Below are 13,380 nucleotides of genomic sequence, written 5' to 3' on the forward strand. Positions count from 1 at the left end.
GCCCTGCAGGGCTCGGGTTCCCGCCCGGGCGGTGTCCCCCTTGCCGAGCCTCAGTCTCCCCGCCCGCCAGGGGGCGAGGGGCGGATGCCTTCAGGGCGCCCCGGGTCAGCTCGGCCCCAGCCCCGGGGGGTGGGCGGGACCAGGGCTCTCCAACCGCTAGCCGCCCGCCCGGGTCCCGCCCGGTCCCCGCGGGGCTGAGCCGGGAGGCCCCGCCCCCCGCCCACGAGGAAGTGGCAGAGCTGCGCGGGGCCCAGAGCCGGTTCGGCGCGTCGACTGCCCAGAGTCCGCGGCCGCGGCGCCCCGAGGTGAGGGGGCGCGGGAGCGGCCCGGAGGGGGGGGGGTGGGCGTGGGGAGAGCGGGGAGCGACCTCATGCTGGTGGGGAGGACGCAACGAGGGGCCGCCGGAAGATCGGGGATGAGAAGGGCCACACGGGGCCCGCCTGGAGGTGAGGGGACACGCGGGGCACGGGCTGCGGGCGGGCGGCCTCCTCCGGGCGAGGGAACCGCAGCGCTCCCCACCCCGCCCCCCGCAGTCTGCGCCCTCGGGGCGCCCCGGCCCGCGCGTCCGCCTCCCCGCCCCCCCAGCCTCCCCCCTCCCCCCAGACTCTGCCCCGCCGTCGGTGTGCCCCGTTATTTCGGGCCGGAGGGCCCCACGCCCAGTCACTTCCCCTCCGTCCTCCAGCCTTCCGGGTTGCTCCAGCCGGGAAATGAGCTGGCGCCCCCGCCCGCCTCGCCTCGCCTCGCCTCGCCCCTCCCCTCCCTCCCTCCCTGCCGGCCACCGCCCCCTCCCTCAGCCCGCCTCCCGCCAGCTGGGCCAGGTCCTAGGGGTCCGGTCCAGGGAGGGGCGGGCCGGGTCTGGAACGCTCCCTCCTGAGCTCCCGGGCGCTAGACCGGAGCGTTCCGAGCGGCGCCCCCCGTTGCCGGCGGCGTGGGGACCGCGACCAGGGCCGGGACCTCGGGCGGTGACAGTGACACAGTAGTGACTGGCGTGAAGCCGCAGGAGCTAGCCTGGTGCGGACACCGAGGCTCTCAGGTTATTCCGGGCTGTCCCCCGGCCCCTCCCGCCTGGCGGGCAGTGTTGCCCGGTGGTTAAGAGCACCCCCGCCGGCGAGGTCTCCGGGACCAGAAACTGGTAAGAGCGCCAGCTTCTTCCATCACTGGCCACCGACCTTGCAAGCCACCTAACCTCTCTGGGCCTCAACTTTGCTTATCTGGAAAATGGGGAACTTTCAAGTTGTGAGGCTTAAATACGATCATGAGTGAAGGCACACACAGGGACTAAACATGCCCTGTTATTGTCCTTGCTGTTATTTATAAGGCTTGCCTACATTTATCAGTGTCCAGGTGAACCTAAACTCTGAGATTGGGGTCAGAATCCCAAACTGTGCCATTTAGGAGTGGGGTGACTTTGAGCAAAGTTTGGCTTTTGTCTGAGTCTGTTTCCTCCTGTACGAGATGAAGGTTAAAACAAACACTGGAAAACTTCTTGGGCTTGTTTTAGGGTGTAAAAGAGAGAATGTATGTCAAAGTCCTGGGTAAATTCTGGGCATTTAAAGATGCCAAGTTGGTCCAGTGGTTAGGACTCCGTGCTTCCACTACAGGGGGCACTGGTTGGATCCCCTGTGGGGGAACTAAGATCCCCCAAGCCAAGTGGCAAAAAAAAAAAAAAAAGCCAAGTTAATTAATTACATAATTACATAAGTGTTTGTATATTATCCACATAGGTCTTATAACAACATGTTCATATCACTATTTCTCTTTCCATATTTGTAGTCATCTGGAGTTTTCTATCCTGTCACCATTTTAAAGAGGGTTATTATGAACATGTTTGCTTTAAAAAAAAAAAAAGTCGGCTATTTTTTTAGCACCAAAATGAATTTATGCCACCAAAAATGTTAACATATTTTAAGTTCCTGTTTGTGTTCTTCTCTTCTGTTTGTTCCCACCCAGTTGGTTGGATTGAATGTTACCACATCGCCCTTCAGGAAGGCTGAACAAATTAGCAACAAATGAGAATTTCTCCACAGTCTGGCCAGCATTGAGTTTTATGTGTTTGAGGTTTTGTTTGGTTTGGATTATTTTAGCTGATGCTTTATGGTGCCTTATGATTATTTTCATTTGTGTTTCTTGACTTGATTTTGCCTGGTTTGTAAGACCTCAAGAGTGGAGCTGGTCTAGGATTGGCTGGTCTGTTGGGGTGAGGAGGGCTGTTCCACATACAACAGGAAGTTGAGTAACAGCTCAGCACGTGTGCAAAATGGCTTGCTGGCAGCTCCCTGGAGTGGCTGAGCTGGGTGGGGACTTCCCTGAGTGCCTGCAGAGCAGAGATCCTTGCTCCAGGCAGCTCCTGCCTGGTTTAGCCTCCAATGCAGTCAAACCTCTGGATTCAGAGAAGGTTGGGCCGGCGAAGCTTCTCTGAAAGCAAGAAAGAACCTACAGCTGGTGCCTCGTCCAACCCCAGACTTTTCTGGATAGAGATGTGGGGGAAACATGGGCGGAGGGCACCCAGTCAGTATGGAGAGAGTCAGAATTTGCACCCAGCATGTAAGAAAGAGATGGGAGGCCTGAGACCGTTGGCTGGGCAGCTGGGGGCTTCGCCTGGCTTGCCTTGCTTTGGAAGGGAGCTGTTTTCTCCCCGAATCCTCAGAGAGGACCCTTTAGATTGACGATTTCCAAGTTTTTTGGATCATTGACGCTATCAGGAAAAAATCTTGAGCGCATACTCCCCAGTAAATATTTACAGATTGCATACATGTACCAGTGAAATAATAGGGCTGGTCTATAAGAAGTATACCATAAGACGGATGTGATTCATTCATGCAACCACATTCAAGAAATATTTATTGAGCACCTACTATGTGCCAGGCACTCTAATTGGTACTGGGGATTCATCTGTGAACAAAACAAATATACCTGTCCCCGTGCAGCTTATGTCCACACCCCGGTACATGGTCCTTGGCACCCCCTGCCTGGAGACCCACACCCCACCTTGGAGACCCAAAGCTCCTCCCAGCCATCATGTTGCTCTCCCAGCCCTGCGTGATCCCCCATCCATTCATCCTGAGCACCTACTGTGTGCCAGACACGGGGGAAGAGCTACCTGGAGCACAGAGAGATCCCGGCTCCAGGCTGGTGGGGGACAGTTAGAGCCAGCTGGGGGAGTTTGTCGGAGTTTGGCCCGTGCTCCCCCAGCCTCACTCTCTTTCCAGGGTGATGGGGGCACAGAGCACTAGACGTGGACTCCTAGTCCCAACGCCATCCTCAGGGCCCCTTCCTCTCTCTTTGTCCTTGACAATCAAATGGGTCCACAATGCTGACTCACAGGGTCACAGCGATGAGTGGGTGGGTTTCCCGGGGCCATGGCCTCAGCCTGCCTTTGCCTCCACCAGCAGACACCGCTGAGCTGTTGCGTTGTCCACACTCGGGCAGTGCCCGCCCCTCGGTAGGGTAGAGGTTTCCCTGGGAATGATTAAGACATAGTTCCTGTGGCGGGGTGGCCTGGTGTGAAGGCTGTTTTCCTGGATCTGACCACACGGAATGATCCCATGATCCTCAAGCCTGCAGTGGCTGGAGAAGCCACGCCCCTCCCTGGGCTGCCACTTCCGCATTTGTAACCTGTGGCGGTAGGGAGTCCTCGGGAGGCCCTGCTGCTTTCAACCGCTTTGCAGAAGTTATGAAAAAGTTATGAAAAGGGGAAAACACGTCTTCCTCTCTCCCACCCCTTCCACCCGTACCCCCTCCCCCCTTTACAGTGTGGGTCAGTAGACTAGGGAGTATTTCTGTCTGAATTTATGCTAAAGTGTGGTCGGCTGATAGGTGTGCTCTGAACCTGCCTGTCCCACTGTGCTGTGGTCATCTTTATCAGCCCCTCCCTCTCCCGCTTGAGAATCTTTGGGTCCCAGGAAACAATGGGCAGGGTCCCCAAGCCCTCTCAGCTGCGATATTGGCAAGTGTGGGGGCCACTGTCCTCTGTATTGCCAGGATCTCCATCTTCACAGCCTGGAACTCTGAAAAGTCCCTAGACAGGCTGTTAGAGCCCGGCCCACACGTCTGGACACTCACCAAGAGCCGACAAGGGGCAGAGATGCCCGGCCAGACAGTGTGCCTGGGACAGTTGGAGCTGGGAAGTTGGGTTCTGCTCCGTCTGAGTCTAGGGTCCAGGGACCCCCTGGGCTTTTGCTGGGCCGCCTGGGGTGAAGGGGAGGGGGTGGTTGGCCTCCTGTGGAGTCGGGCCAAGAAGAACCTAGCTGGCGTTTGGAAATGAGTTTCTTACTTTAACCACCACCACCCCTACCCGCCCCCTGCCCCGTTTGTGACCTTGGGGAATGGGGGCAGGCAGAGCAGCACGGCTTAGTGGACAGACCTAGGTGCTCCCTCCCTGCGGTGGAGACGTGGATGACCCCGGCCCACCCAGCCCGGATGCAGCGGAAGTGCCTGGGGAAACCCCGTCAGGCCTGCTGACCTGGGCTCCGAGGCCACTTCCGGGGCCTTTGCTTTACACAAAGAAGCCTTATAAGGAGACAGAGGCTGGGGAGGCGGCCGCTGTGGGAGCGGTGTGCTTGTGTGCGCATGCAAGGCTGACATGCGTGTGTGTATGGGAGCAGTGTGTGCGTGCGTGCGCATGCGCACTGCAAGGCTGATCGCGCGCGTGTGTGGCCTCAGCCTGGCTGTGTGTGTCCACCTTCTTTCTCAGCAAATGTTGCCCAGGGACCCACTGGGGGCCCTGCGCTAGGCCTGCGGGAACAGGCGTGGTGGTCCCTTGCCCTCTCTGTGCACGTGTGCGCGGTGGTCTGTGCCGCTTTAGGAACTTTCCAGGACTTCCTGCTATAAATTAAAGCGGGATTTGTGGTCGCTGAGCCCCGGAGTCCCCAGCAGTATGATGGACGGCACTGCAGCCTGACCCTCGTACCTGGGCCGCAACTCAGTGCTGTTCCTCCCAGAGGAGTCTTGGTCGAGACCCCCCCTGGGGGCAGAGAGAGACCCCAGGGTTCCGGGGAGGTCAGGGCTCAGATCCAGGCTGAGGAGCGGCCTTCCTGGGGCCCAGCCTTGGGCCACAAACCTGCCAGTCAGGTGGGGGAGGTGACCGAGGGCCTGGGAACACCCACGTCAGGGCCACGTGACTCTAGCAGGTGGCTTCCCCTCCAACCGCAGCCCTCACACCTGTCATCTGGGGCTCAAGTCGAGAATACAGGAGGGCTTAGAGCTGGTGAGTGCAGCATTCAGGGAATGCGGTGTGGCTTTTTTTTTTTTTTACATTTAATAAAATAACTTACTCTGCTGGACACTGATGGCAGTGAACAATTGTGTTCATCAAATATTTATCGAGTGCTTACTATGTGCCGCGCATTTAGGCGCCGGGGATAGAAATGTAAACAAGATGGTCAGAAGTGTGTGTCTCCATCAAGCTCGTTACTTTCCAGCAGGGGGAGAAAGACAAACGGGCAGGATGAATGAGCACAAAGTAACTCGCGTTCAGTAAGATTATCCCCTGGAGAAAACTAGGGCCTAGGGAGTGTGGAGGTGGTGTGGGAGGCAGCCTTGCTCAGAAGGTGGCCTTGGACACAGACTTGAATGGCAGCAGCGAGGGTGGGAGCTGTGCAGGCATCTGGGGGAAGAGCTTCGAAGGCCGAGGGAACAGCCAGTGAGAAGACCTGAGGCTCGTGGGCCCCTGGATTGGCCCCTGGTCTGGCCGGGAGGCCCACCCCTAAACAGGTGAAGCACGCCGGGTGCCGGCACATCCATTCTAGACAAAGCTCTGCCATTTCATGATCACCTACTATGTGCCAGGCGTGGTGTGTCGTCTTATTTCACCCTCTAAACACCTTGGCGGGGGACCGGATTCCTGTTCCCATTTGGCAGATGTGGAAATTGAGGTTCAGAGAGGGCGAGTGATATGCTGGGGTCACACAGCTGGTAGGCAGTGCTGCTGGGCTCTACCCATGAGTGGGAAGCTGAGGTGGGGAGAGAATGGGTTTGAGGAAGTGATGCTCTCTTTGGGTCTTTCCAGTTGAGCAGGACTTTGCCGCATAGAACAGGGGTGGACATTTGGTGGTGTAGAGAGACTAGCACGCTGGTGTGAAATGTGGACAGAACTGGCCTCCAAGGCACATCAGGCTTGGCCTTCCCTGCAGAGGGAAGGAACAGCATGTGCAAAGGCCAGGAGACCTGGTTCACTCCTGGGGAGCGAGAGTTTCCACCTTTGGGGAAACTGAGGCACAGATGATGAGTGATGGCCTGTCTGGGGCAGGGTCCCAGCACACCCCACTCATGGTAGTGGCTTCGCGCACACCCCCATTCCCCGCCTCCACTCCCCACCCCATCCTTTGTGTTTGTACCCTGGAGCCTCGGACACATCCCATGAGAGCTGCTGTTTCATGAGGGAAACTGAGGCCCCAGGAGGGAAGCAAAGCGCTAGGCCAGAGTCGGGAGGCCAGGGTGGCCCCCTGGCTGCCCTCCCGCGAGGCTGGCTGGGCAGGGTGGGGCTGACCTGGCTTCCCTCTCTGTCTTGGGCACAGGAGCCGAGCAGCCATGGCCTATCACAGCTTCCTGGTGGAGCCCATCAGCTGCCATGCCTGGAACAAGGACCGCACCCGTGAGTGCCCTCCCCCCACCATCGGATGCCGTGGGAAGCTGTCCCCCTGCTTGACCCCCAATCCTGAGATCCTGAGTGTTAGGAGGGAAGGGACCCAAGCAGGGCAGCCAGGCAAGCGGGCATTGAGGGTTGGAGGCGAGAGCACGGCCCTGCCTGCACCAGGCACTGCTCTGGGTGCCAGGACTGGGTGGGCACAACAGCGGGTCTGCCCTCTGCTCACGGCTACGGGAGGGTTTGGGGATGGGAAATGTAACCTGCAGTGAAATGAGCTCTGAGGAAACATGAAGGGTGAGGGGAAAGCGATGGAGCCAAGGCACTAGTTTAGAAAAGGGGGCCAGGGAAGGGCTTTCAGGGGAGGTGACGTTTGCATGGAGACCCAAAGGAGGTGACGGAGCCAGCGTGCGAAGGCCAGGGTGGGTGTAACGGCCCCGCGGTGGCAGAGCCTGGTGTCATCAGGAGCAGCAAGGAGACCGTGGCTGGAGCAGGGGCGGAGCAGGGGGCAGGGAGAGCTCCCGCAGGTTTGCGAGACTGCCTTGGGGACACTGGGGCTGGGGGATGCAGATGAGGGGTGGCCAGCCCCTGGGGAGGAATCCCAAGGGGGGCCCAGCAGGACCTGAGGCAGAGGAGGAGAGTGCATTAGCAGAGGACAAAGTGTTGCTCAGGTGGCCTGAGAAGGTGGGGAGTCATGGGGGAGCCTGGGCACGCATGCCTCCTCCCCACGCCCACCCGTCTCTCCTGCAGAGATCGCCATCTGCCCCAACAACCACGAGGTGCACATCTATGAGAAGAGTGGGAACAAGTGGGTCCAGGTGCACGAGCTCAAGGAGCACAACGGGCAGGTGACAGGTGGGTTGGGCTGGCTGGGGTCATCTTCCTGAAAGAAGGCAGGGGACAGGGCAGGGCTGGGCCATCCACCTACTCACTATGTTAGGTAGGATAGTTTGGGTTGCAAGTAACAGAACGCTGATTCAAAGTGGCTTAAGTTATAAAGGGATTACATTGATTGGTTTATGTTACTGAAAAACTCAGAAGTTTAAGGGCTTCAGGAAAGGTGTGATCCAGCAGCTCAGCATTACCAAGGACCCATTTCTTTTCAGTCTCTTGGCTTGGCCTTCCAGCATGTTTGCTGATAGCTGGGGGAGCTGTAACACCCCCAGTGAACTCCAGTAGTACCCCCTGGAGCAGCTTTCATCCCGATTGTGGCCTCTAAGGCCCCCCATGCGTACACTGTAGAGCCACCTCTGCTTGGATGGCTTCAGCCTAGTGCCTCCTCCCACCCCACAGGCATCGACTGGGCCCCCGAGAGTAACCGCATCGTGACCTGCGGCACAGACCGCAATGCCTACGTGTGGACGCTGAAAGGCCGCACATGGAAGCCCACGCTCGTCATCCTGCGCATCAACCGCGCCGCTCGCTGTGTGCGCTGGGCTCCCCAGGAGAACAAGTTTGCTGTGGGCAGTGGCTCCCGTGTCATCTCCATCTGCTATTTTGAGCAGGAAAACGACTGGTGGGTGCCTGGGTGGGGCCAGAGTGGGCTGGGAGGGACCTGGGGCTGCAGACCAACAGGTGGTGGGACAAGAGGGTCCCAGAAAGCACGGGACGGGGAGTCAGGACCCCTGTTCACATGACCCTGGGGAAGTGTGTCCTCTCTGGCCCTTGGAGGCGAGGCGAAAGGCTCTCTGCACAGCCCCCTGCCCTCCCACAGCTCTGTCTCAGTAATAAGGGCCCAGGCAGCACCCGGGCCGCCTCTGCAGGCATCACACTAAGCCCTGCACACGTATTGGCACTGACCCACCCCCTCCCATCAGCCCCCTGGACTGGGCGTCTGCTGCAGTCCCATTACAGATGAGCAAAGGCCCTGAGGCAGATCACTCGCCCAAGGCTCCCGGCCCATCACACTCCAGGGCCCACTCACAAGCTCCCAGGCACGTCATGATCTTCTCCCCGGGGTCCCTGAGGGCAGAGGCCAGGTGGGAGGTCAGGCTGGAGTCCAAGAGTCGAGTTCAAATCCAACCCTGACCAGTTAGCGGCCTCGTGACTTCTCACTGAGCTGCCCCAGGCTTGTCGCAAGACCAGGGATGGCGTCCCCACCCTGGATGGGACCTGGCACGTTGCTAGCCTGGACCCAGGCCCCTTCCTCCTGGGATCTCTGTGGTCTACAGGGCCCAGTGGGAGCCTGGAGCCTCCGGGTTGGCGGGTGCCCACCTGTGTGTCCCTGTCTCCTCCCTACCTGTCTGCCTGCCGTGTCCAGGTGGGTTTGCAAGCACATCAAGAAGCCCATTCGCTCCACCATCCTCAGCCTGGACTGGCATCCCAACAACGTGCTCCTGGCCGCCGGCTCCTGCGACTTCAAGTGCCGGTGAGGGGGGCCCTGCCATCGACACAGGGACAGGGATCGGAGGGTGGAGGGGAGCTCCGTCCTGGGAGCCCCACGACCCACCTTCCAGACCAGCTCTGCTGTCAGCAGGTGACCTGGGGGCCTCAGTCGAGCTTCTGTGAGGTTTTGCTCTTTGAAGGGTCATCCCTGGGTCCTCTCTCCAGCCTCTGTGGAGTCTTAAAAGGATGTGCCCCTTGCCACCACTTAATGTCAGCAAGATTTCTTTTCTAGGCCCTCTTGTACTCATGAGAACCTCCCACTCCTTCAGCTTCTTGGCTTCTATCTGAGGGAAAATGAGTGGGTGTACTTTTTCACATTAAGGTATAATGACTGATAGGCTGGAACAAACCCTGCCTCGTTATCTTAAGGCCTGGAACAAAGAGTCTCCACCTGCCACTGGCTGGCTGTCACTTCTGGGCCCATTACCCCCCCCCGCCCCCCGAGTCTCCCAAGGCCTCCGGCTCCCAGCTCCAGGCAGATGGCCTGGGTTTCTGCATCTGCCCTGGGAAATGACGCTACAGCAGGCACCAGAGGCCCCAGGCACAGAGAGGAGGAGGTCCTGATGAAGCTCTTGTTGGCACCCTGACCTGTCAGATGACTCCGGGCTGGCCCTGGGATGGCGAGTGGAACTGGTGGAGCTGGCAGGAAGGGGGGCAGGATTGGTTCACGGTGCAGAGCAGGAGGGGGGGCACATCCTAGGGGCTAGCCCTGGAGTGTAGTGGTCAGCGTGAGGGGGACAGGAGACGCCCTGGGAGCCACGTCGGCCGTGGATGGTCAGTCCTCAGGTGAGGGCCCCAAGGGTCCTGGGAGCTCCCGGGACCCTGAGCTGGGAGACCTCCTGACCCCACACCATTGCCCAAAGTGGGCACCAAGGCCCAGACTTGTCTGAGCGTGAAGATGCAGGTCACGGAAAGCCGGCTACAGTACCCTTGGACTCAGCCGGGTGCTCTGGCCTCAGCAGGCCAGTTTGGGAGAGGGAGTCCCTTGTCAGGCCCCTCCCAGACCCCCGGTCACCCCCTCTTTTGCCTCTCCCGGCAGGATCTTCTCAGCCTACATCAAGGAGGTGGAGGAGCGGCCAGCACCCACCCCGTGGGGCTCCAAGATGCCCTTCGGGGAGCTGATGTTTGAGTCCAGCAGCAGCTGCGGCTGGGTGCACGGGGTCTGCTTTTCCGCCAGCGGCAGCCGTGTGGCCTGGGTCAGCCATGACAGCACCGTGTGCCTGGCTGATGCCGACAAGAAGATGGCGTGAGTACAGGTCACCCGAATGGGGGGCAACCCAGGCACCGAGCACGAGGGGCCGGTGTGGCTGACGTCTCTCTCTCACTCAGCGTCGCGACTCTGGCCTCTGAAACGCTGCCGTTGCTGGCCCTGACCTTCATCACAGAAAACAGTCTGGTGGCAGCGGTAAGGGGGCGCGGGGGCGGGGGAGCAGGGGCCGGTGACAGCAGGTCTCCCAGCGAGCCCCGAGATGCCCAGGCAGCCCTCTACTTGTCCCCCCTTCCTCCTTTCCTTCCTCCCATCCACCCACCCATCCATCCATATCTCTGTTGGCCAAAATAGGTTGGGTTATGTTGTGGTAACAACAACAAAAAAATCCCCAACTGCAGTGGCCTAACACAGTAAAGGTTTGTTTCTTGCTCCCTTTGACTGTCCAGCGTGGGCGCTGTGAGGGGGGCTCTGCTCAGTGCAGATGGGAGCTTTGTCTCCCGTGGAGTGAGGAGGGGAAGTGGAGAACTGGGCCCTGGATCCTAACCTTTCTGCTTACATTTTATTGGCCAATGAAAATGACAGGACCACACCTCCTCACTCAGAGAATGAGTGCTTGTGGGGGAGTGCAGTCCTGTGTGTCCAGAAGGACACTACTCTCCCTCCCTCCTCCTGCCCACCTATGTCAAGGCTCTTTTCAGGCCTCAGGAAACCTAATGGGGTCCCAGAGGGGGATCAGGCCTGCTCTTCCTAGACAAACGTCCAGCTGTGGGGTCTCTCCCAGAGCAGGTGTAACTGTCTAGGCAGGACAAGGCCCCCTGGGCTCCCAGGAAAGTCCCAGACCAGCTTTCTCAACTGAACACTGGCCCTGCTGGCTGAGGGGGCTGCTCCTAGGTGCTCAGCCCCGACATCCAGTCCCTGTTACTACACCTGGGGTCGCCGACTGTGTCCCCGAGCTGGCATCGGCTTCCCTGTGCTACACCCAAGCCCTGCATCCAGCCTCTGGGACCCCCCCGATTTGTGGCCGGGCGCCCCTCGGCGTTGCACCTGCCCTTCGGCCTGGGTTTCCCCGGGAGGAAAGTGGGGGCGCTCCAATGTCACCCCGCCCCTCCCCGCTGCAGGGCCACGACTGCTTCCCGGTGCTGTTCACTTACGACGGCGCCGCGGGGACACTGAGCTTCGGTGGGCGGCTGGACGTGCCCAAGCAAAGCTCGCAGCGCGGCTTGACGGCCCGCGAGCGCTTCCAGAACCTCGACAAGAAGGCGAGCTCGGAGGGCAGCACGGCAGCAAGCGGGGGCCTGGACTCACTGCACAAGAACAGTGTCAGGTGAGAGCGGGGCCGAAGGGCGAGCTCCACACCCACCCAGGCAGCGTCGAGGTGCAGGCCCACTTAGGAAGCTGGTCAGTCTCTTGAGATTTTGCATCAGGTGGGGCAGAGCAGTCAGCCTTGCTCTGCGTTTTCAGTTTTCAGGACGCACTGTGGGACCGTTCTGGGGGGTGGCCGAGCAGTGACTGGAGGGGGGAAGGGGCGGAATGAAGGGTCTCGCAGCAGCCTCCCTGAGGAACTAGAGTGGAACCAGAGCCAGAGACTCCCGGATCCTGCCAGCCACAGGCGTCCACCCCAGGACAAATCAGAGGAAGCGTGGCGAGACTTTGACCTTGCCCCTAGGCTAGTTAAACCCTCCTGTGGCTGCCTGGCCCAACGTCTTCAAACTAAACTCCTCTGCCCGGCCTTCAAGGCTCTTCAGAACTAGCCCTGCATCCACTCAGTGCCATCTTCTCCCCACCCTACTATGCTCCATCACTCTGATTCCCCCAGCATGTGTGCCTTCACCCCCTGCCCAGGCCTTTGTGCGTCCTGTTCCAGCTGCCCGGCTGCCCTGTGCTCCTTGCACAGGGACTACTGCTCGTCCCTAAAGCAGACTCAGGAGCCCCGTCCTGTTGTCCTCTGTGATCCTTCACAGCCCGGCCTCCTGGGCTGTCCCTGCTGGGCACACACACTCACACTCACTGGGGTGGGCTCCCCCAAAAGTTGGGGAGCTCCTGGAGGGCAGAGTGGGCCGGAGCACGGCCCAGGCACAGGCTGGGATCTGTAAAGCCCTCATCCTCTTTGCAGCCAGATCTCGGTGCTCAGTGGGGGGAAGGCCAAGTGCTCGCAGTTCTGCACTACAGGCATGGACGGCGGCATGAGCATCTGGGACGTGAAGGTGAGGCCTGCCCTCCCCCCACCGCCTCGCTTCCCCGCAGGCCGCCCATTTCTCCCTGGCAGCCACCTGGATGCCCCAGTCCTCCTCCTTCTTTCCCGCAGGGCACTTCAGTGGGGTGAGGGCTCCTTGGCATCTGGGCCTTGGCACCCTCTGCAGCACCTTCCTTTAGGGCTGGGATTCAAACCCAGGTCTGCCTGACCCCAAAGACCAGGTTCTCTGTCCCAGGCCAGGTCCCTGTGGGTGGGGTGTCTGCAGGACAGCTGAGAACCAGCCCATCTTATTTGTCTCCTTCCAGAGCTTGGAGTCAGCCTTGAAGGATCTCAAGATCAAATGACCTGTGAGGAGTCTGTTGCCCTCATCCCAGCTGCTGAGGGAAGGGGGTCAGGGAGGCGAAGGATCGCTTTGCTGAATGTTTCTAGGGTACCAGTTCGGGTCCCCACAGGCTGCTCCCTCAGGTGGGGAGGGGAGGGGAGGGGAGGGGCGGGAGGCTTACCTACTGAAGGAACAATTGCCTTTTTCTTAAAGAAATGCTTCCATTTATTGTAAAAAATGTCCCCAAAGCACTCTGCTGGTCATGAACTGCTTCAAAATGTGGAGGTAATAAAAATGCAACCGTAGACACGCCGGCCTGTGTGTCTAGAAGGAGAGGTTAGTTTGGGCAGAGCACTGGTAGCTTATTTTTGTTTGCCAGCACAGCTGATCCTTAAACCCAAGAGGCTGCCCCCAAATGGTTCCTTCCCTGCTGCAGTCCAGCCTGGGAGCTGCCAGGACCAGGTGTCTTTTCTGTCACTCATTCAGCAGTCAGATTCCTAGACAAGTGGTTGCACATTGTGGGCTGGTTCTGGGCTTTAGTGGAAACTTATTATTTCTCTATTTGATGTTTGCGGTTGGTTTCTACTAACTGCTCATCATTTTTTAGGACTTTTTTTTCCATTCCTATTTTACTCAGGTGTTTTTGTTTAATCACGTGCTTTTTTTTTTTTTTTTTTTTGCGGTAC

At 59.1% G+C, this 13,380-nt stretch overlaps 1 protein-coding gene across 2 annotated transcripts; it reads left to right on the forward strand.

The window, feature by feature from the left end:
* Positions 1 to 206: 206 nt before the first annotated feature.
* ARPC1B (actin related protein 2/3 complex subunit 1B) lies at positions 207 to 13,009 on the forward strand. Of its 2 annotated transcripts, none has more exons than XM_082671511.1 (10): positions 207 to 305; positions 6,516 to 6,592; positions 7,334 to 7,438; positions 7,877 to 8,099; positions 8,844 to 8,951; positions 10,008 to 10,214; positions 10,298 to 10,373; positions 11,297 to 11,502; positions 12,292 to 12,382; positions 12,678 to 13,008. In XM_082671511.1, the coding sequence occupies exons 2-10, from the start codon at positions 6,529 to 6,531 to the stop codon at positions 12,714 to 12,716; spliced, it is 1,119 nt and encodes a 372-aa protein (XP_082527637.1). In that variant the 5' UTR covers positions 207 to 305; positions 6,516 to 6,528; the 3' UTR covers positions 12,717 to 13,008. The 2 variants fall into 2 exon arrangements, with proteins under 2 accessions (XP_082527637.1, XP_082527638.1); XM_082671512.1 differs by lacking the exon at positions 207 to 305 and adding an exon at positions 390 to 446 and having other exon boundaries at positions 12,678 to 13,009.
* Positions 13,010 to 13,380: the final 371 nt, after the last annotated feature.

This window comes from Grampus griseus (genome assembly GCF_964374135.1).
Source record: "Grampus griseus genome assembly, chromosome: 14".
Taxonomy (NCBI): Eukaryota; Metazoa; Chordata; class Mammalia; order Artiodactyla; family Delphinidae; genus Grampus; species Grampus griseus.

Excerpts from the sequence above, each read along its gene's own strand:
- ARPC1B (XM_082671511.1), top strand. The coding sequence starts at position 6,529 with ATGGCCTATCACAGCTTCCTGGTGGAGCCCATCAGCTGCCATGCCTGG. Across the intron at positions 8,100-8,843 it reads TTTGAGCAGGAAAACGACTG|GTGGGTTTGCAAGCACATCA; the intron begins GTGGGTGCCTGG and ends TGCCGTGTCCAG. Across the intron at positions 10,374-11,296 it reads AAAACAGTCTGGTGGCAGCG|GGCCACGACTGCTTCCCGGT; the intron begins GTAAGGGGGCGC and ends TCCCCGCTGCAG.